The sequence below is a fragment of the Marmota monax genome, unplaced genomic scaffold, assembly GCF_021218885.2.
Source record: "Marmota monax isolate L192 unplaced genomic scaffold, Marmota_monax_Labrador192_F-V1.1 WCK01_AAM20220418_F8-fsc00111, whole genome shotgun sequence".
Taxonomy (NCBI): Eukaryota; Metazoa; Chordata; class Mammalia; order Rodentia; family Sciuridae; genus Marmota; species Marmota monax.
In genome coordinates, this window is record NW_026695067.1 from 800,523 (window position 1) to 823,037 (window position 22,515).

Here is a 22,515-nt window from a genome sequence, read left to right on the forward strand (position 1 = left end):
GATTGAACCCAGGGGCACTTAACCACTGAGCCCCATCCCCAGCCTTTTTATTTTGTATTTTGAAATAAGATCTCACTGAGTTTCTTAGGGCTTTGCTAAATTGCTGAGGCTGGCTTTGAACTCGTGATCCTCCTGCCTCAGTCAGCCGCCTGAGCCACTAGCATTACAGGATGCCAGAACATCGGCTTAGTGCCAGTTTTAAATGCATATATAAGAATAATTAAGGGGCTGGGGTTGTGGCTCTGTGGTAGAGCACTTGCCTAGCACGTGCAAGGCCCAGGGTTCGATCCTCAGCACCACATAAAAATAAAGGTATTGTGTCCAAATACAACTAAAAAAAAAATTAAAAAAAGAAAAGAATATTTAACATGCAATGTCCACACATTTGCACAGTTCATCTTTCAAAGAGTGTATTTTACTGGAGCAGTGAATATGCGGCACAAAACTAATTTTGTTATTTTCAGAGTTATTTTCCTCTTTGATCTGTGCACATTCTCCCAATACTCAAGCTTGCTGATGAGGAAAAAGCCCGAAAGGAAAAATAACTCATCTTTTCCTGTCATCCTGTGTCATAGTTGACAGTGTGGTGATTGGCTAAGGCGCTTAACCCAAGGAAGAAAGGATGACCAGGTTCCTTGTTATTCCTGTTTCTTAAGATTGTCATTGACTTCTTTCTACATTGGAAGCAAGTTCTGGTTCATGTGGAAAGTGTGGCCTCTGGGGCTGTTGATCCCCTTTCTCAGTCCTGGACATAACAAACTCATCTTGGCGTCTGTGCTTTGCAGCTCACAGAACCTCTATACATTGTGGGTCTCCTGGGATTCTGTGCTCATGGGCAAAGCAAATGCTCTATGCAAATGGGATGGCAAGGAATGGTGGACGCAGACACTGTGCCTGTCTCCTCTGTTCATGCACATGCTCCTGTGCATGATCTTGCTTACAAAGCTCAAGTTTAGAGACACTGAGAATTCAAGATGGCAACAGTGGAGCCTTAACTCATCTGCCCACCCCTCTCCACCCCACTGTTTTTCTCTAAACAACCACTTTCAGTGTTGACTCTTCTAGCTTTTTTTTCTGAATTTACTTTCATATTTCCAAAAAGCATTTCTAGACTGATATTTCTCAATTTTTTTAAAGATATTATCTGGAGGGTTGGGATTTCGTCCTCTTGCATCATTTCCTGCACACACATTTGCTCCCCCCCCATCCCACTATAGTGATAACGTATTTTGATTAAGTCCTTGTTAAGTGCCTTCATAATAATAACTATGTAATTTTTTTTCTAAACTAAGTGTTGTAACAAGATGACATTTCTTTTTAAGAACAAGTAATTTTTCTTTTTTGCTTCATTTTCTTTGCTTTCCACATCCTCTAATAGTTCTACAAAATGCCTGAGTGAAGTTTTCCAGAAGATAATCCCTACCAGATAAAAGTTCCCTTGTTGCTTAGACCTTCTCTCCAATTTCCCTCTGTCTTCCAGTCTAGACTGAATGCTTTTTTAGGCCTGACCTAAAAATTGCCATGTAAAGTTTTCCTTTTTCCTGGATCCCATACTACTTTTTGAGAGTGGGAGAAGTTACCTTTTGATTTTATATTTGTTTTGGTGAAGCACATTCTCAAGCAGCTTTCTGAAAAAGGGTGCATAGAGGTAAATGGTTTGCCCATCTCAAAGTGTCTTTATTCTTCCCTCTCATCTGTTTGATAATTTGATTGGATATCAGCTTCTAGGTTAGAAGTCACTCTCCTTCAGCATGTAGAAGGTGTTTCTCATTGTCTTCTAATTTGCAGCTCTGCTTTGGGGAGCGTTCTGATTCCCAAGCTTTTGAATGTGACCTTTCAGGAAGTTTGGGAGCTTTTAGGGTTCTCTGTCGCTTTCTCTTTGTTGATGATTTTAAATTTCACAACTATGTGCCTTGGTTTATTTTTATTTTTGGGCACTTAGTGGACCCTTTTAATCTGGAAACTCATGACCTTTAGTTATTGAAAATGTTCTTGTATTATTTACTTGGTAATCATCTTTCCTCTGTTTTTTCTTTCTGGAATCCTTCATATTCAGCTTTTCTCTCTTACTTCCTAATTTTTAAACTTTCCCCCTGATATCTTTCTATTTTCTGGGAAGCAGCAATTTATTCTTCTATTAAAATACTTACAATCCTTGTTAGTTTTTTAAAAAATATTTTTCTATTGTACTTTTCATTTCCTGAACTTTCTTTTTCTTTCTTTCTTTGTGTGTGGTACTGTGTGCATAGTGCTGGGGATTGAACCCAGGGCCTTGTACATGCGAGACAAGCACTCTACCAACCCTCTGAACTTTCATATTCACTAAATATTCCTTTTATTATCCTGTTCTTATTTCACAATTACAATATCTTATCTTTCTGAGGTGATTACAGTAACATGGATTTTCTTTTTTCTTCTTATTCTTCCTGAAATACTTTTGTTTTCTTTGGGTTATTTAAAAAAAATCATCTTCCTTTCATGTTAAAGGTGTTCTCTAAACATGTTGGCTGTATTTCATACATGGAAGGAGACAGAGATACCAGTTGGGAGGTCTGCGGACTTGGCCAGGTCTCTTTCCTGTCACTCATGACAGATTGATTGAGATGGAACTGTCTCTTTGGGAAATCCTCAAGTGTCAGTATCTAAGGTCATTTTTTTTTTTCTCAGTGATTTAGTGTCTCCAGAGAAGAATCTTCTAGTATTTTCCTGGGAGAGTGTTAAGTCTGGCAGCAGCATTCTGGCATCCAAAAAGGCAAGGGACTTGTGGGGTGTCTCACCTTTCATGGTGTGGACTTGTCCCCTTTTCCTGTAGGACCCTCTGCATTGGACCTTCATCTGTGTCTGGCATTCCTGGACCAGAGCTTCCTAGTTCACCCTTTTCAGAGAGTGACCCCAGACCCTGGGGCAAGTTGGTGACAGTCACTTAGTCACCCAAGGGTGGAGAGGGAACAAAGGTCCAATTAATTCTTAAAGACTTTGAACTGGGCTTCCATTTCTAGTCCTACTGGCCCCTGGGACCCCAAGTGCTGAGCTGTCCAGGGGTTGCTTCTCTGTGGTTTCTCCCTGCAACCACCTGCAGCCACTCTCATTGCTCTACCAAGTTAGCCATTGCTTGACCGTGTGCTTCCTGGTTTCAGAATTTTGTTGACATCTTTTACTTGCCATCATCACTTCTCCCATATCCTCTGCCTGTGTAGATTTATGTCTCGTTTATTCTCCAAATGTTACTGTGGACTTTGGAAGGAGGCAGAGATAAATCTGCCTGCTTGATGTGCCACATTTCTCCAGAAGGCTCTCTCCACTGTGGGTTTTCAGCAGGAATGTGACCAGACCCATTAGGACTGTAGAAGCACAGATGCTGGCTTCCCATGGAGGAGGGCCTACTAGAATGAGGAGTGGGATTGGAAGCAGAGAAAAATGTAGTTGGGTGTTTCAGAACCTGGACTCTGGCCCAGGCTTCCTCCCGTGTTAGCAGACAAGTTACAGTATCCTTTAAGCCTCAAACATGGGGATAATGATGTGTCTGGGTCATGCATTTGCTATCAAGATTAAATGAAAAAACACATGTAGCGTTTAGCACAGTGCCTACCACATGGTCAACAGTCAATAGTGGTAACAGCTATAATTACTTTTTCCCTATTACCAAGTGGTATATCACATGGACTTGAGCTAGGGAAATGGCCTGGGGATGGAGAGGAGGGTGTCCCCTCCTGCGGAGCAGAGCAGAGAATGAGAGAACGGCTGGAAATCAGGATAGTAGGCACCTCTGAAATACCCCTCAGGCTTGTTCCCAGCTGCCCCACCCAGGGTGCCACCCAGCACCCTGGCTCTGGGACAGACAGGCAAGTCTCTGTCCCCATCCAGTTGCTGGAATGTATGAGGGACTTGGCCCCGGGCCTGGGGTGAGGGTGGGAGGAGAGCCTGCGCCAAGCAGGCCCTGCCAGAGCCTTGACACTGGGAAGAGCAGGGCAGAGGCTGAAAGACAGAGCTGCGTGCTCCACGGAGTAGGGGGTGCTGGAGAGGAAGAATGCCAGCTCCCCACGGCCAGCTCCTATCTTCACCTTCCCATCTGGGTGTAAGGCAGCAGGGGTATCTGAGGAGAAAGTGGAAGATGTGAGCACCAAAGCGGGCAGTGGCATCTGTTTCCCAGCTCCCAGCCTTGGGTTTCTTTGCTGAGGGTGGGACAGGAGACAGGCTCCACCCAAATGAGTGAGATTCATAAAAGGTGCCAAATGCAAGGGCAAGCAGTGTTTGCAGGGCTTGGGGACGTTCTCAGAGGCACATGCAGACCATTCACTCTCCCTGTGGGACTTGATGACGACATCCTCCGGTTCTCTGCAGATATCTGTTTACCAGGCCACTTAGACCCAGACAGAACTGAATCCAGACTCTCACCCTTGCTGTGTCCACAGACCCATGTATGTAAAGCCCTGGGGGGACAGTGGTGAAGGAGATGAACTCGTGTCTATGCACAGGCCCTCGCCATCTGGGGGAGGCAGACAGATGATGATTTGAGGTGATTATTGCTGTGGCAGACAGCCCTGTGGGGCTAGTCTGAAAGCAAAGGGGGATACCCACCTCTCCTGGGGTCGGGGATAGATTTCTGAGAAGGCTCCTGGAGCTGCCCACTAAAAGTCAAAGTCAATGAGGAAGGAGGAAGCTCTTGGTAGAAGGCAGGGCCCCAGCTGTGGTCAGGGACATGGGGGCCTGGGGTGTGCTGAAGGGATCTTCTGGGGGGCTGGGGATGTGGCTCAAGCGGTAGCGCGCTCGCCTGGCATGCGTGTGGCCCGGGTTCGATCCTCAGCACCACATACAAACAAAGATGTTGTGTCCGCCAAAAACTGAAAAATAAATATTGGAAAAAAATAAAAAAGAATAATTCTGGGGCTGGCAGTGGGTCTGGGGGATTTTTGGAGCCAATCCAAAGCAGCTGACCTGAGGAACCCCAAGAGTCATTTTGAGCTGAGAAGAACTTTGAGGGACCCTGGGGTCAATAGGTAGTTGCTCTAGTCACCAGTAGCAGGCCCATGGGAGCCATGGGCACCACATGTCAGCACAGAGGTCATGGTGTTCACAAGCCTCTACTTGAACTGGAGGTCAGTGAGAGGAGGCTCTGTTCATCCCTGCCCTCAAAGCCAGGGTTTCTGCAGGGAGAGAGAGGACCAGTCATGGGTGGGCCCTTCACTTCATCCATGATGCCCACTGTCCAGTGGTTTTGTGACCAGAACCTGGGGATGGTGAGGGGAGAGAATGCACAGGAGGTCCTACAGGTGGTGGGCAGCTCTTGGCAATCTCAGGTGAGAGTGAGGCTTCCTTCCAGAAGTCACTTATTGTCCGCTGTGACCCTGTTCAGGGGCTGCTAGCCCGGCTATAATTAGCACAAGGAGGGGCCTGGAGGGGAAGGGCTGACGGGCGTGGGGATCTGGGTGTGAGTCCGTAGTGTTGAGGAACCTGGCAGTGGGCCCGCCAGAGGAGGGAAGGGCCGGCTCCTGGCCATCCCTGTAACTTTTCCCAAGTCGACATTGCTATTTGTTCTTCTGTAGCTTGGGATTAGCTTCTTGTAGATGAGGATGTGAGGCCCAAAGAGGGTACAGGGGAGCCTAAGTCCACACAGCATCCACAGCTGGGCAGAAAGCAGAACTCGGATTTCTGACTCCCCAAACAGTCCCAAGGCCCGGCTGTGGCCCTGAATTGGGAAGTGAGTCCTGTGAGGGATGCCTCATGCCCCACAGGGTCAGATAAGTTCCCTGGTCCACATCCATTTGTCACAGCATACTAGAGGGAAAGAGGGGCCCCAGGGCCAGGCTGGCCCCAGTCCCTGCAGCTGACACTGCCCCAGCATGCAGGCCCAGGGAGCTCTGAGCCACAGCAAGCCTTGGGGACACTTCTTTCTCTCTGCCAGGCCTCAGCTGCATGGTTTTGAACTTGTTTCTGGGGTAAAGTATTTGAGGCTGGGCTCAGGGGTCATCTGTGAGGAGCCCTATCTCGGGAGCAACACAGTGAGTGGGTACAGTGAGTGGGTACTGGCAGCTTGGGCTTTGGATCCTTGACCCAGGGCAGGTGACAGACCATTCTGAGCTCTGTGTGTGTAAGGACAGTGGCCTTCTGCCTAGGATGCTCTGAGAAGGCATTGTGAGGGCACAAGCCATGTACCCAGGGCCAGCCTGGCACGTAGTCATCATCAGGGCACAGGGTGTGTCCAACAGCAGCTCATTTGCCATGCCCATGTTAGAGGAATCCATTGGTTCCAGGAACACCCCCAGGGCCCTCATCAGGGTTTACCACTGGGTTCTCTGCAGCTCTAGGTGGGTCAGGGCCCTGTCACCAGCCAGGACTCCACATAGACCACCCACCCACACCAGGTCTCACAGCTACCTGGCCTCTACCTCTGAAAAATGAACTCCAGTATTCCAGCCACCCTCTAAGCCTCTCTCCACACCTTCATTGGTGGCAATGGCCCTGTTTCTCCATCCTGTCATCTTCTGCCAGCCTCTCCATATCCTGAGGTATCTCCTGTCTCCCTGCCAGACCCCAGGATCTACCACCTCTGCACTTAGTCTGGTGACCCCTGACATTGCCCATCCCAACTAGCACTCTATGCTCATCTTGGCTCCCTAGCCTAACACCTGACATCTTAGCCTCCCAGGCCGGAAAATTGGAAGGTTTCTGCTCCTGCTTCCTGCCTGGCCAAGGCCCCCATCCTGCAGGCCCTGCCTTGTCTATTGCCTCTATCCAAGTCCTTGCTGCCTGAGTCCATCCCTGATAGCCTGGCACATTTCTCCTAGCTTCTGCTGTCTCCAGAAGGCCCTGGGGCATTTCCTCCTGATCCTCCAGGACAGCAGGGAGCCCAGAAGGGGGGTTATTGTGCCAGTGTATTCATGCCCAGGGCCCAGCTGAGGCAGCAGAATGGCCACTGGCCCTTAGGGGCAATCTAGTTGTGCACAAGGGACACACAGAGTGAGGAGAGGCAAAGGCAGCTGAGCCAGGCCTGGGATGTCCTCCTCAGGGCCCCTGTGCCTCAGTGTGCTCCTGTCTGCTGGTGGTGTGTCTGGGCTGCCACACCTTCTGACCATATCTGCTGGAGTTCTTGACATATATAGGCTGTGCCTGCTCATGTCCGCCAGTCTCTCTTCCGCTGCCAGGTAATAATGGCTGGAGGAAGGCAGAGGCCCATAGGGAGAAATAGAGGCAAGGAGGCCAGTCCTGGTGGAGTGGGGAGGTGGCAGGACAGCTTCTGGGCTCTCTCTCAGAAAGAGAGGAGGTGGAGGGCTACTTCCTAGACCTGACCTTCCACAGATGACCTAGGTCTTTGCCTGGGGTGGGGTCCTTAGAGGCCCTCTGTTGTGACAACTGTGATGTGATGTTCTCCAGACCTTGTCCAGCCTGGCTCCAGGGTCAGGGCCAGGGGCTGAGGCTGCAGGAAGTCAGAACCAGGCCATGCAAACGGCTTGCAGATCCAGGCCTTTGAGGGAAGAGCACCTGTACGACACCTGGAGGAGGGCCTGCACCAGCAGAGCTGGAGTGCAGTGCGACAATAGCTGTGCCAAGGCCTGGCCTTGGGTGGGGGGCATCTCAGCTGGCTGGAGTCCCTGGGAGATGACAGGGGTCTGGAGGGCTGTTGTGCTAGGCCCATCACTGTGGGATCGGCTGAGCCACATGGGGAGCCTGTTGTGTTTCTACAGGGTCTACAAGTTTGCTATGCCAATTTCCACCTCACCTGCCCTTCCAGCCCCACTGAGGCCTCTCTAATGGCACAGGTAACCCCTCACCTCATCTTCCTGTTCTGTCTCTACAGTCGTGGGTGGGGCCTGTGCCTGGACGACCCTCCTGCCGATGATGTCATCAACTTCCCCTCAGTGCCACCTGGTGTCCTCTATGATGTGAACCACCAGTGCCGTCTTCAATATGGGGCCTACTCTGCTTTCTGTGATGACATGGATGTGAGTGTGGGCCATGTGTGGGAATGGGGGATGGCAGTAGGACTTAGGGGACAGCCCTCACCAGTCTGCAGATGCCAGCCTGGGAGAAACCCTGCCTGGCCTGGCTCAGCCCCCATTTGGTGCAGTGAGACATAAAGTGACCTACTTGTGAGAGAGGCCTTGGGGTTAGGTGGGCCACAGACCCAGGACTGGATTTGGGGTTAACCATTTACCAGCTGTGGGACCATGGGTAAGTTGCTCAGTGTCCCTGGAGCTGGCTCATAAGAGAGACAAACAAAACTATACTTGGGGGTCCTGGGTAAGATTGCAGGAAGTTGTAGCCAGAGGCATGTGACTGAGACCCTGTGACTTCTAATGGGAATCTGTTCAGAGGAGTGGGTGGGGCTGGGAGTGGTGTAGACAGTTGGAGACTGCTCTGAGCAGCAAACTTGAGCCTGGAGGTCTCCATATAGGGACCCCATGTCTCCTCATGGTTGAGGGGGAATGGGGGAAGGTGGAGCAAGAGGACACTTCTGGGGGTTATCACATCTGCAGACCTCTATGACACACCAGCTCTACAAAGGGGTGCCCAGGGGACCCTTGGGGACCTGAGGGGGTAGCATGGGTGAAGGCACTGGGGAGCTGGTGAGGATATGGCCCATGCCTCCTCCTTGCAGAATGTCTGCCACACACTCTGGTGCTCTGTGGGGACCACCTGTCACTCTAAGCTGGATGCAGCTGTGGACGGCACCAGGTGTGGGGAAAACAAGGTAGGAGAAGCTGCTGGCCCTATTGTGGGGCGTGCTGGGGGGGAGGCCCACCTCCTGCTGCCTGTGCTTTGGCGTCAGGCTTAACTTAGTCTCACTTGTGCCCTTAGCAGACCCCAGCCCTTTCGGGCCCATTTTCCCATCTACAAAACAGGTATCGGGGAAGGTCTGGATGATTTTCCAAGGCATCTGCAGCTCAGAATCAACCCCTGGGCTCTGTTTTATTCCCTACTGCTTCACCATGGGGCCTGGGTTGTGGGTGGCTGTAAGGGCCTCTCTCATGCCTTCCATCTCTCTGTGCCTTTTGAGATCTTCCCACCCACCTCCTTCTCACTAGGGTGAGGATGACTGACGGGTGGGGTGGGTTGCTCTGCCTCCATGTGTCTCTGTAGTGGTGTCTCAATGGGGAGTGTGTCCCCATGGGCTTCCGGCCCAAGGCTGTGGATGGTGGCTGGTCCGGCTGGAGCGCCTGGTCTGTCTGCTCACGGAGCTGTGGCATGGGTGTGCAGAGCGCTGAGCGGCAGTGCACACAGCCCACGTGAGTACTGGGCCCAGGGTGGGACTGAAGCACCTGAGCAAAATCAGCAGATTTCAGGGAGTGAGCCTCTAGCTCTATTTATTGTTCCGGTATTGGCCAAGTTAAGAGCTTCTAAGTTACCTTGAATCACTTCAGGGAGTGACACCATTGCAGAGAAGGAAACACTGAGGCCTAGAAACTGGAGAAATCAGAAGCCACACAGCATGGCTGGAAGGAAGCAGGAGAAGGCAGTGGTTAGTGCTTAGACCCTGGGCCTTAAAGGATCAGGTTCAGATCCCCTTGACCCCTCATACAAGGGCCTTCCCTGACCATTCTCTGGGCCTGTTTCGTTGGCTGTATAATGGGGTGATGACAGTGTCTACCTCATGAAGTTGCTGGCAGGGGTAAAGGCAGATAATACAGGGAAGGCATTTGACCCTGGGATGAACTAGCAAGTTCTCAGCAGGTGCTGCTCAGTGACATCAGAGGTACGACATGGGTGTGCAGTGAGGTCGGGGCAGCTGGAAGAATTGGGCAGCACTGAAGGGATGGCTGTGTGTCCTGGGTGGGTGACCACCCTCCCGGGCTCAGTTTCTCCATCTAACAGAGACAATATGAAAACTTAGTGAGACACAGAGGCCAGCACACCAAGGGACTGCTGGCTTCTCTGAATCAGCCTCTTCAGTGGGGTCACCTGGGAGTCAGAGCCAGCCCCAGGTTTGTGCCTGCCCAGGGCTGTGGCCTGTAACTCCTTCCCATGTCCTGGCCTTGGCTGAGCCAGGTGGGGCTGGTCACCCTAGCCTAGATGGGGGTGGGGTTCAGGTGCTGTGCTCTGGCAGCCTTCTGGCTGGGTGGGCTCCTGGGACTTCCTTTTGACCCAGCCCAGGATATTGCCACCAGGTGCAAGTCTGCATGCTGGGCCTCATGGGCTGGTGTCAGTCATGTCCACTGTGTGTCCCAGCCTCTCAGCAGCCCTCTGAGGCAACCTGGAGGATAGCTGAACACTGTCCGTAGCAGGTTGGGGACAGAACCCAGGTTTCTTGCTGCTACCTTCCTTTAGTTCCTTACAAACAGGAGCATGTATCTGGGCCAGAGGGTGATCAGCTCGAGAGGGTAGAGCAGCGTGAGCAAAGACAGTTGGTGAAGTTGGGGGTTACAGATCTAGCTCCACAGCGGACACTGGTGGTGTACTCATGTGGATCCTTCCCTGCCTCTCCCCATAGGCCCAAATACAAGGGCAAGTACTGTGTGGGTGAGCGGAAGCGCTTCCGGCTCTGCAACCTTCAGGCCTGTCCCCCCGGCCGCCCCTCCTTCCGCCACATCCAGTGCAGCCACTTTGATGCTATGCTCTACAAGGGCCAGCTGCACACATGGGTGCCTGTGATCAATGACGGTGAGTCCTGCCGCCCGTGGGTACACTGAGGTCCAAAGGGCTGGAGACACGTGGGCCCAAGATTACCCATTGATATAGACAGGAGGCCCAGTTGTTACCTTTATCCCTCATCTCCTCCTCCCTTGGGGCTGCCACTCACTCCTAGCTCCTCAGCCTGCAGCTGTGCGGATAACTGCCAGCCAAGCCGGAGCCTCTAGCATGTTGGTGCTGCTCAGAGCCCCTGGCCTGCCACTGATGTGTGTTGCAGAGGGGTCTTTCTGGTGGCCTCCATAACACCTGCCTTGGCTGTTCCTGATGAGTCCTCTACTTGGGCCCCCAGTGAACCCCTGTGAACTGCATTGCCGGCCCTCGAACGAGTACTTTGCTGAGAAGCTGCGGGACGCTGTGGTTGATGGCACTCCCTGCTACCAGGGCAAGGCCAGCCGTGACCTCTGCATCAACGGCATCTGCAAGGTGTGCCTGGATAGCAAGAGGGTCTCCCAGGACCACCTGTCCCCAGCCCCACTGGCGGGCACCAGGTCCTTCTCTGGGTCTTTCCTGGCCCCTCTCCGGCTACTCTTCCCAGGCTATACCATTGGGCATCCATCCTCTGCCCCCTAATGACCTCGCACTCCCAGCCTCTGCACTGCCACCTTCCCACCTCATCCCCGCTGGCTGCCCACCACTGTCCTGGCATGCCTGCATGGCACAGAGCCTAGGCAGAAGCTCCCCTGCTCCTGGCTGGATGAGCCCAGGCAATTGTGGCCTCTACAATAGGAAAGGTTAACAAGGTGGTACCTGTGCCATTCAGGACTCTGCACTGGCAAAGTTAGCCATTAGTCTTTGGTAACAATTCCTGTTTTTATTTCTAGTAACCATGGTGGCCATTCCTCCCTGCTTATGTTCCCAGCCACCTTCTTATCCCGGCTTTTTGCCCTCTAAGCAGGTGGGCATCAGAGGTGGACCAATAGGGAGGTGCTAAACTAGTGCCTTTGACAGTGAATCCTGTTTCTGGAAAATCCCTGTGCACACTGGTCAGGAGCCCATGGTGTACCAGCTTCTCTGTCTTCCTGCACCCTTTTATGACTTTTCCTGTCTCTTGGCTCATGCATGCTCACAATATGCCTTTGAGGGATAGGTTGATCTCCCCACATCTGGGAAACAAAGGCTCAGGAAGAGGTTTGTGCAGGCTCAGACAGCACAACTGTGGTGGGCCAGGGCCCAGAGCAAGGACTCCTGACCCCTACCAAGCTCTCTCCTCTCAACCCTGGAAGAACCATGGGGATGGAGACCAGAGAGGGCTGACAGCCCAACACAAGGGGCCTCCTCTCTCATGTGTTGCAGAATGTGGGCTGTGACTTCGAGATTGACTCGGGTGCTGTGGAGGACCGCTGTGGTGTGTGCCATGGCAACGGCTCCACCTGTCACACCGTGAGCGGGACCTTCGAGGAGGCTGAGGGACTGGGTATGGGTTGGGACTGCTGTTGGGGGAGGGGGTTTGTTCTTAACCTGGTGGCCTCTTCCTCATCCTTGGGGCTTCTGTGGTCCCCACCCAGACTAGAGGTGGCAAGCCTGCCTGGAGCAGGATCCTTGCAGGAGTCAGGGTCCCTGGCCCAGGTGTCCATATCTTTCCTCATGGGGAAGTGTCCTGTCCCAGGGACCTCAGGCAGGGCCAGTCAGGCTTGTGTGTAGCCCTCTGTCCTTTCATAAGTTTGCTCTTTTATGAAGATTGAAAGGCCGTCCAGCTCCACCAGCCCTCACCCTGGGGTCTGTTTTGCACATACTGCTTAAGTGCTGGCTGTGTGCCAGGTGATGGCTGAGGGCCACACTGAGGTGGAGAGCTCACAGCCTGACAGGGTGTTAGACCTTCACTGGGACAGCTGTAGTGTAGCAATGCCCAGTGGGCTGAGAGGGCACTGAAGAGGAAGGTCTTGGTCTGGGGACATCAGAGAAGCCTTCCTATTCAGAAGTAGAATTGAGTTGAATGCTAAAGGACTCAGAGGAGATGGGGAGAGGCATCCCAATTAGAGGAAGCCTCATGTCAAAGCCCAGAGGCAAGAAAATGCATGCCCTGTCTAGAACCTGGAGTGAGGTGGCTGCCTCTGGGTCCTTGAATGCCAGGCCAAGCATCTTAGATTTCATCCCAGAGACTGTAGCTGGTTGATTATAGCACAGACTGGAGCCTGATCACATCCCATAAGACCCTTGTGGAAGCTACCGAACCCCCCCCCGTGCCTCAGTTTCCTCATATGCAAAGTGGAGATAACAGTAGTACCTGTGTTATAGGGTTGTTACCCTTGTGTATGCACGGGCACAGTGCTTGGAGCAGTGCTGTGTCCTGAGGGGATGTTCCTTAACGAAAAGGACAAATGCAAGCTGTGTAGGGATGAGGAGGATGTACCATGAGGAAGGACCAGGCATTCTGGTGCTTTAGATCATGTAGGCCCCAATTGTCAAAGCTAGAACCAGCCTTGTGACAATGAGACCAGTTTAGGTTCCCAGGTCATGGGCCATGGGCCATGGGAGCAGGATTTGCAGACCTCTGTGAGGCTTTGGTGACCCAGTCTTTTAGAACTCAGAATCTGAAGCTAATGGTAGAATCTTTAGCAGCAGCAGGGGCAAGTGGAGGGAGGTTGGGGGCAGCCAGCCCTCCTACCCAGGCACAACCCATGCACAACCCCTGGCCAACAGGCTACGTGGATGTGGGGCTGATCCCGGCTGGTGCTCGTGAGATCCTCATCGAGGAGGTGGCCGAGGCTGCCAACTTCCTGGCCCTGCGGAGCGAGGACCCGGATAAGTACTTCCTCAACGGTGGCTGGACCATCCAGTGGAATGGGGACTACGAGGTGGCAGGCACCACCTTCACATATGCTCGCATGGGCAACCGGGAGAACCTCACATCCCCAGGTCCCACCAGTGAGCCTGTCTGGATCCAGGTGCCTGCCTCCCAAGACCCAGGCAGGGGGAGCCAAGGTGGGGGTCCCCAGGGCTCGGCCTCCCATGGCAGGGTGTTGTCCTGGAGGAGTAAGCCATGGGCTGTCACAGAGCCTGGCTTACTCCTCCAGGACAACACCCTGGCTGTCACAGAGGCCCAACTGCTAGAGCCTCTACCTCAGTTTCGCCATCTCTAAAATGGACCCCTGGTGTAACCCCAGTTCACAGAGGTAGCTGGGATGAGCTCCCGTAGGACGCTTATTCTGGTGGCAGGTCCTGATGCTCACAGGGCCCCCATCTGCCTGCTCTAGCTACTGTTCCAGGAAAGCAACCCCGGGGTGCGCTATGAGTACACCATCCACAGGGAGGCCTATGACCAGAGTGAGGTGCTGCCGCCTGAGTTCTCCTGGCACTATGGGCCCTGGAGCAAGTGCACAGTCACCTGTGGCTCAGGTGAGAACAGAGGCAGACACAGCTGTGGCCCAGAGGCTGGCCCTCACTGTAGTCTTAGGATGTGCCAGGCACAGGCTGTCTGCACACATGTGGCCACATATGATCCTCACCCCAGGACTTGAAGGCAATCACAGATGAGAGCACTGAGGATCAGAGAGGCTGCTTGAGCTGCCCAAGGCCTCTGGTCTAGGAAGCAGTGGGGCTGGGCACCCAGCCCACTAAACTTCACGTTCTGCTGCCTCCCCAAGGGCGTCTTGGGGGCGGATTTCAGGGGAGGGGCTGAGGTTGAAGTTCTGGAGGACAGTGAGAAGGAGGTGACAGAGTCCTGCTTTCCTCCTGACATGGGCAGCAAGCCCTTGTTCTGGGAGGTTTGTGGCCTAGAGGGTGTGACTGTTTTTGGGAGCAGGGCAGCTTAGGCTGGGGCACGCTGGGTGCCAGGCACAGGCTGAACCCCTGTGGCTCCCAGGTGTGCAGAGGCAGAGTGTGTACTGCATGGAGAGTCAAGCAGGACTTGTGGATGAGGGACACTGTGACCCCCTGAGTCGGCCTGATGACCGCCAAAGGAAGTGCAATGAGGAGCTCTGCCCTGCTAGGTGAGCCTAGTGCCCCCTCCCCAGGTGTTCTGGTCCTGCTACAGACTCCTACATCAGGGAGCCCTGAAACCCTAGGAAGGGGGTGGGGGTGGGCCATGGCTTATTTTCAAGGCTGAAGCCTGATCCCAGCTTGGACCTGGGGTACAAGGTCTAGACATCCCTGCCCATTCCTCAAGCTCCTGGCCTTGCTCAGGTCCTGTGGAGGAGGGTAGCAGGAGTGAAGAGGGCTGGGCACCCATCTGGGCTTGGGAGTTCCAGGAACTCTTCCTCTGAACTCAGACCTGATCCTTGCTGGACCCTAAGGGCTTAGAAGCCTAGCTGGGGCCTCCCTGCTCACAAGCCTGATGCCATCTCTTTGATGCCACACTGATGCAACTGTGTACCCCTCAACAGGTGGTGGGTAGGGGAGTGGCAACTCTGCTCCCACTCCTGTGGGCCTCAAGGCCTCTCCCGCAGGGCTGTGCTCTGCCTTCGCAGCGTGGGGCTGGATGAACAGAGGGCTCTGGAACCTTCTGCCTGTGAACATCTTCCCCGGCCCCCTGCAGTAACCTCATGCAACCACCATGTGCCCTGTCCTGCCACCTGGGCTGTGGGGCACTGGTCTCAGGTGAGCAGGAGGATGGGAGGGGGCCCACTGTAGGTCCTCCATTGGCCTTTGGCTACAGATGGCCTGCCTGGGGTCACTTATTGCCTGGTAACTTGGGTGGGAGGGAGCCTGGGCATTATAGGGTACAGCCTGTACCCCCAAAACCTGAGGGATCAGGGTGCCTCTGACAAACTATGGCCACAAACCATTGTCTTGAGCTGGGTAGGGCCAGAGAGGGCTGGCTGAGATCTCTGCCACTCTTACATTGGGCAGTGGGCAGGTCACCCTGCCATGCCCCTCTCCTAGCCTGAGTTCCTCACTTTGGCTTCCCTTGTAGTGTTCAGTGACATGTGGAGTTGGCACTCAGCACCGAAGTATCCTCTGCACTAATGACACTGGTGTCCCCTGTGATGAGGCCCAGCGACCAGCAAGTGAAGCCACCTGTTCTCTACCACCCTGCCCGCAGTCTCTGAATGCACTGGGCCCTGAAGGCTCTGGCAGTGGTTCCTCCAGCCCTGAGCTCTTCAGTGAGGTTAACTTCATCCCAAACCACCCAGCCCCACACCCTTTGCCCACCTCCTCACCTGAGCCAGCAGGCATGGGCAATGCCATCGAAGAGGAAGACCTGAAGCTGGACTTGCCGGGACCTGTCTTTGTGGATGACTTCTACTATGACTACAATTTCATTAATTTCCATGAGGACCTGTCTTATGGGCCCTTTGAGAAGCCCATCTCAGACCTGGGGGGCACAGGGGATTGGATGCCCCCATCTCAGAGCTCTCCTGCTGAGCCTCCTACCAATACTCCCTTCCCCATCACAGAGCCTCCTGGATCCAAGGAAGAGGAGTTTCAGGAAGCTTGGTCCCCTGGCTCTTGGCCCAGCCAGGCTGGCCACTCCCCAACCCCACCCTTGGAGCAGAACCCTGGGAATCCCTTGGTCAATTTCTTGTCTCAGGAAGATGCTCCCGGCAGGGCTCCTGACCTTGGGATCCCCATCTTGACCAGATCCCCTGCTTTAGTCAAAGATACGAAGACGCCTACTGCCCCTGGGAGCCCAAATGAGTTCCTAGTGGGGGAGGACAGCCAGAACCAGCCACCCCCTCCATGGTGGGATGGGACCAATGAGATTTCCAAGGACGAGGAGGAAACTACAGGCCACAGAGCACCTCACCTGCCCCAAAGCCCCAGCTCCATGCAACCCCCATTGCCCTCCATTGACACCACCCATGCCTCTCCTAGCCCTGACATGGTGGAGCTGTGGACAGGAGGAACTGTGGCCTGGGGCCCTGCTCTGGAGGGTGACTTAGGACCTGTGCACAGACAGCCATGGCCCACTGTGGCGGTGGATCCTCCCCTTCCTCCTCCCATGGCCACCATGCCAGGGATCTGGAGCAGGGACACCCCCCTGGAGCTGGGAACTCCTACCTTTTCAACCCCAGGATCAGGCTCAAGGGACCTGCAGACTCTGGCAGTGCCAGGGACCTTCCTTCCAGTAGTGCCTACTGACCTAGGGCACAAGCCTTGGGTGACTGTCCTGAACCCAGGACCCTCAGACCAACCTGAGATCTCTAGCCCTGAGGTGCCCCTGAACCCTGCACTGCTGCCCACACCAACTCAGGAAAGTCCTGTGGACAGCAGCAGAGCCCCTGAGGCCCAGCCTCTGGAGCCCACCGTGTCCGAGGAAGGGTCCCCCGCAGGCCTGATGCCCACCAGGAATGCCAGCTGGCAAGTGGGGAACTGGAGCCAGGCAAGTGGTGCAGGGTCAGGGGGGCTGGGAGTTTGAGAAGGACCTCAGGGACTCAGTTTCCTTGTCTGGAAATGAGCAGAGCAGGGCATAAGCCGAGGCCAGGGATTCCTGGGATTAGGAAACTGACAGTGCAGAGGGTGGAGTCTCATGAGTGGGGGAGCCTTGCCCCAGCTCTGTCATGCAGAGCTCCATGGGGCCCTCCATGTGGCCTGTGGCCAGTCTGCCCCATAAGGCCTCAGTTTCCCATCTGAGCAGTGGGGATGGAGTGAGGAGGCCCATCTGCCTGTGCCTTGAGTCCCCAGAGGGCCTACTTCTGAGCAGCACAGAGGGAGAGCAGTGGTAGGCACAGAAGCAGCTCCACCTGGGGGAGATCCTGGCACTGGCTTGCATGCCTCTGGGGACAGGGAACTCAGCTCACATAGCTGTGTTAGGAGGAAACTTCCTCTCAGGACTCCCAGGCCCGGCCCTGTATGGAAAGGAGTTGGCCTGTACCCTCTCCCTAGGTCCCAAGATTGTCACTGTAGGAGAAGCAAACTCCTGTTCAGATCCCTAATTAGGGAATGGAAGGGGCTGGCTTTGTCAGGGTTTGCCTACCAATTTGGCTGCTGGGACTGGAACCCAGACTTCCTTTGCTGGTGATTCTGGGAAGTAACAGCCTTGCCAGGATAGCTGATGTGGGGTGCCTGCAGGTCCCAGTTGGCTGCTGGTGGGATTTGATTTTACACAGTCACCTTAGAAGGGAGGGTGGAGGAGTCCATTTTGCAGAAGGAAACCAGGAGAGGGTGTCCCAGGTTGGCCGAGATCCTACTCACGAAGGCCGGCAACCCCCTTGCTCTGGGTGTCTGGCAGGGCGGGATTGCCCGGTGCTCACTGGCCTCTGCCCCATAGTGCTCCACCACCTGCGGCCTGGGTGCTGTCTGGAGGCTGGTGCACTGCAGCTCAGGCCGGGACGAGGACTGCGCCCCTGCTGGTCGGCCCCAGCCTGCACGCCGCTGCCACCTGCGGCCCTGTGCTGCCTGGCACACGGGCAACTGGAGCAAGGTTCGTGAGGGGAAGACCAAGCCAGGGCAGCAGCCCCAGGGTGTGGGGTGGAGCCCTGGGCTCTGGGTCTGTGCTCCCAGACGAGGGCAGGGGAGGCTCCACCCTGTCTGTGCGCTTGATTGTCTTCGTTTCAAATGTCTTTTCAGTCTCTTCATTTGGCTCAACCTGTCCCAGCCTTTGCTCCTGTTGGCTGTCTCCCTTTCTCTGTACTTACCCCCTCCCTCTGGACTTCCCTTTCACCCACTCTTCCTTGTCCCTTTCTCTATCTGTCCCATCCCTGCCTTGCTGCCCAGGGCTGGCCACCCTTGGCGCCTCCTTGGGGCGAGTGATCTGCTTCCTGCTCTGCCACACTCCTTGCTGGGTCTTGTGTTTGGGGGTGGGGTGCACACACCTGTACCTTGGTCCCCAGTGCTCCCGCAGCTGTGGTGGAGGTTCCTCAGTGCGGGACGTGCAGTGTGTGGATACACGGGACCTCCGGCCACTACGGCCCTTCCACTGCCAGCCTGGGCCTGCTAAGCCACCCACCCACCAGCCCTGTGGGGCCCAGCCCTGCCTCAGCTGGTACACCTCTTCCTGGAGAGAGGTGAGGCCTGGGAGTCTGGGGTGGGACCCAGGGACACCCTCAGATCCTGACCGTGCCTGACACCTCCCCTGTCTTCCTAGTGCTCTGAGGCCTGTGGTGGTGGAGAACAGCAGCGTCTGGTGACTTGCCCGGAGCCAGGCCTCTGTGAGGAGGCGCTGAGACCCAACTCCACAAGGCCGTGTAACACCCACCCCTGCACACAGTGGGTGGTGGGCCCCTGGGGCCAGGTGAGCAGGGGCTGAGCAGTGCTCAGCAGGCTCTGCCGGGTTCTTAGTCTGAGAGTGAACTGTTGGGTGTGTGCCAGGTACTGGGCTCTTTGCAGCCATTGCAGAGACAGAGGTGACCCTTGCCAGGGAGAAGTAGATGAAGAGAAAAATGGATGTGTCCTGTCATGTCAGGCCACAGGGACTTTGTGTGGAGACAAGGATTCATCAATGCCAAGGAGAAGGATAAAGAAAGCTCCATGTTCTTCAAAGTCCTGAGGTGGGAACAAGGACCTTAGGGTATTCAGGGAACAGAGCACAGGCCAGTGTGTCAGAAAAGGAGCCCCTGTTTGGGGCTGAGAAGTTCAGGGATTTCAGATTTGGGCCCTGAGCCAAGCCCTGAAGTCAGCGGACCTGAGTTTAGATCCTTGTCCCACTGGCTGCTAAGTAACTCTGGGCAGATTGTTTTGGCCTTGCTCGGCCAGTGTTTTCCCATTTGTCAAATGGGTACAGCTGTGGAAGGATTAGATGAAGTAATAATGAAAACACAGATCCTGGTGCAATGTTGGCACAGATTAAACCTATTTTTTAGGGCTTTTTAAATGGCCAGACCCCTAGCTGCTAACAGCCTGAATCAGCGTGGTGGCCCTTGTTGATAAAGGTCTACCTTTCTGCTGCCCATGGGCTGTGGCGGATCCTCCCCCTGTTCCTTGGTTACTGTGCTGTATTATCCAAGTCTCTGCCCACTCTGCTCAGGCCACTTGGGCAAGTCTCCTGTGAGGGGCTTGCCCTGAAAGACTTGGGATGCTCGCTGCTGCTCTTAGACCCCCTCACCCCCTGTAGGAGCGGATCCTGCAAGTGGGAGTAGGTCCAAGTGCCACTGTAGGCCCTGGGAATGGGACTAGGCCCACTGCTGATCTGGCACCAGGTGAAGGACTGGCTTCCTAGTGGCACTACCCAGGGATGCCTGTGAAGGTTGGGCCCAGGGACACTCAACTCCTTTCTAATGCAGTGCTCGGCCCCCTGTGGCGGTGGTGTCCAGCGGCGCCTAGTCAAGTGTGTCAATACCCAGACGGGACTGCCTGAAGAAGACAGTGACAAGTGTGGCCATGAAGCCTGGCCTGAGAGCTCCCGGCCCTGTGGCACCGAGGATTGTGAGCTGGTCGAGCCTCCACGTGAGTGACCCCACTGCCTGCACTCTGCTGCGGGCTGGGCCGCGTGAGGAGGACAGTGGGGAAATGGAGTCATCAGACAGTCACCCCCCACAGCTCCGCTGAGCCTGAAGCTGCAGTCTGGGCTCAAGAGCTGTGTGTGGCCTCAGGATGCCACATTGAAGCTGGGGCTGTGCTGGGACTCTGCCAAGGGGAATCCCAGCCACACAGGGCATCCTGCAGATAGCTTCTCTAGCCTCAGGGGGGTGGAGGGGGTGGCCTTGGCTCCTAAGTTGTTGTGTGACCTTAGGCAGATCTTTTTCGCTCTGGGTCTTATTCCCCATTGAGGCCAGGATATCCTGTGGCTGTGTGGAAGCTGGGCCTGGGGGAGCCTCACGCCCAGCTCTGGACTGTCCATTCCCAGCCAGGCGAGGGCTGCCTGGGGTGAGCAATATAAGCACGGGAAGGACCTCCCTCCAGGGTCCTGCTAACTTCCAGCATTGTTGCCTTCCTGGCCAGCTGGGTCCTCTTGGTAAAGAACCTGGGCCAGAGGTGGCTCTGGACACCACCACCACCCCCCCCGCCCCAACCACCACCACTTCCTTCCTGCCCCCAGCAGTCCGGAACACAGAACAGTATGGCCCTGGACCCAGCACCTGGGTTCCCTTCACCAGCTGTGTGGCCTTGGGCTCCATTCTTTCCCTGGGCCTTCCTTTCCTCATGTGTAAAGGGGCTGGCAACCCTCATGTAGGAGCCTGGGGGTGAAAGGCCCACACTGCAAAGGCACTTAGAGGGTGTTTGGGAAAAATGACTTCCTCCCTCTGGCAGCCTCGGTCATCCTCCATTGCAATGTCAGGGAGAATCCTAGGGCTGCCTCTGGCAACCGAGGGAACCCAGAGGCTTGGCACTGTGTATACTAAGAACAGTGCCCCAAGCCTATTGGCTGTCAGCCCCCTGTCCCCAGGATGGAGTCTGTGGCTATTGGACCTACCATCAGGGTTAGAGTCAGGGCCTCTGGGTATCTACCTACTCTCCCTTGCTCAACACAGCCTTCTCTACCAGTAGCTGGCTCCTAGGTGGCCCTTACTTAGGGCCAGAGCAGCCACTGCCATGCTTTCTGACCCCAACTGCAGGATGGCCCTCCTGCTTCAAGACCCAGCAGAAATGCCAGTCCCCTGAATCCACCTGCCCTGCTCTCACCCACCCTCAGCATTCATCCACAGCATCTCAGACACCTCTTGGACATAGCTCAAGCTGGGTGCAGGCGTCACAGCACTTGCCTTCAGGGATAAAGGGCCATGGCTCCTCTTCATCCCTGACACTAGGCTCAGAACCAGCCAGGAGTTGGGTATTTATGATCCCATGTGGTGAGGATCAGATGGGAGATAGAGCAGGAACTGAGGCTCCACAGGACCTAAAACCAAGGAAAGGCCTGGCTCAGAAGGCTCTGGACTTGCAAGGTCTCCCAGGGATTGGGGTGGGCTGCAAGGAGGGGATTGTGTGAGGAGGTCATGCATGGCACATGAAGAGTTTCCTTCTGCAACCAGTGAAGGGTACTACCCTGGGAGGTATCTTGGACCCCAAGTCCCTAGAATTCCCAGGATGTTTTGATGGTTTGTGGGGTGGGGTGGCAGGACATTTGGAAATCCTGGAAACTCCAGGGTGTGTGGTCACTGTGGCAAGATAAGTGACCCAGCATGGCCACATCCGCCTGCCTGTGGAGGTGGGGGTTATCGATAGGAGGGAATTATAGCCTCAGAAGTTAGGAGCCTGTTTCAGGATCTTAGGTCACCACAAGCGACTAGATGCAGGTCTGCAGATGTGTGGTTTGGAGTTACTACCCAAAGCCAGGGTGGAGGACCCTGCCTGCTGCCTTGTGCCCTCTGCCAAGCCCAGGGATGTCCCAGGGTGGCTGTTGCCCTCCTGCTCTTCCTCCCCTGGGAGTCTGCTGGAGTGAGCAAGGCCCTGGCAGCAGCTGGGGGCTGTCAGCAGCAGACCAGCCACAGCATTGGGAGCAAGGCCAGGAGGCTGGAATTAAGCCACTTCCCAAAATAGCTCTGATAGCCACTGGGTAGGGACCCAGCCAAGCCTCATCCCCACTGACAAACACAGCTGCTGTATCCTCCCTCCCCAGGAGGCCTGCTCTCAATTCCTGGTGGCCACTGATGGCCCGTCTGGCCCTGACCAAGGCCTCCTCTCGGGGCTTCATTGCACAGCTGAGAAGTGTGGGACTGGCCCAAGATACGACTCTGTTCTGGCCTTTGACCTAGAATGTGAGGCTAAACGTGGCTCACGTCAGGGAAGATAGCAAAGAGACCTGGCAGGACAGGTGTACTCATGCTGAGAGGGGGTGACAGAATCGTGGGGCAGAGACCATTGCAAGCTGGCATAAGTGTCTGAGACTCAGTTGTGTGCTGGTATCTGTCAGATACCAAGGGTGAGCAAGGATGCAGATTGGAGGCCCCCAGCCCTGAGCAGGCTCTTTGGCTACTCATGGACACCTGAGTGGGTCAGGGATGGGATCTCAGGACCTTTCCTCCAGAAACCTGAACTCAACAGTGTCAGTTCTCCAGAGTTCTGGGGATAGGCCAAGTGAAAGGACAACAGTTGGTGGCTTTCAACTGGGGATCCAAGGGAGGACGTCCAGAA

General features: G+C 54.8%; 1 protein-coding gene across 1 annotated transcript in view; it reads left to right on the forward strand.

Moving 5' to 3' along the window:
* Positions 1 to 22,515, forward strand: part of Adamts7 (ADAM metallopeptidase with thrombospondin type 1 motif 7) — a 45,955-nt gene that overhangs the window by 22,796 nt on the left and 644 nt on the right. Inside the window, exons 9-23 of the mRNA XM_046427848.2 lie at positions 7,796 to 7,940; positions 8,597 to 8,689; positions 9,079 to 9,224; positions 10,427 to 10,596; positions 10,916 to 11,049; positions 11,920 to 12,040; positions 13,267 to 13,511; positions 13,821 to 13,962; positions 14,429 to 14,555; positions 14,949 to 15,162; positions 15,479 to 16,888; positions 17,777 to 17,929; positions 18,339 to 18,512; positions 18,593 to 18,739; positions 19,728 to 19,890. Coding sequence (XP_046283804.1) covers positions 7,796 to 7,940; positions 8,597 to 8,689; positions 9,079 to 9,224; positions 10,427 to 10,596; positions 10,916 to 11,049; positions 11,920 to 12,040; positions 13,267 to 13,511; positions 13,821 to 13,962; positions 14,429 to 14,555; positions 14,949 to 15,162; positions 15,479 to 16,888; positions 17,777 to 17,929; positions 18,339 to 18,512; positions 18,593 to 18,739; positions 19,728 to 19,890 — 3,584 coding nt within the window. The remainder of the gene's footprint in view (positions 1 to 7,795; positions 7,941 to 8,596; positions 8,690 to 9,078; positions 9,225 to 10,426; positions 10,597 to 10,915; positions 11,050 to 11,919; positions 12,041 to 13,266; positions 13,512 to 13,820; positions 13,963 to 14,428; positions 14,556 to 14,948; positions 15,163 to 15,478; positions 16,889 to 17,776; positions 17,930 to 18,338; positions 18,513 to 18,592; positions 18,740 to 19,727; positions 19,891 to 22,515) is intronic.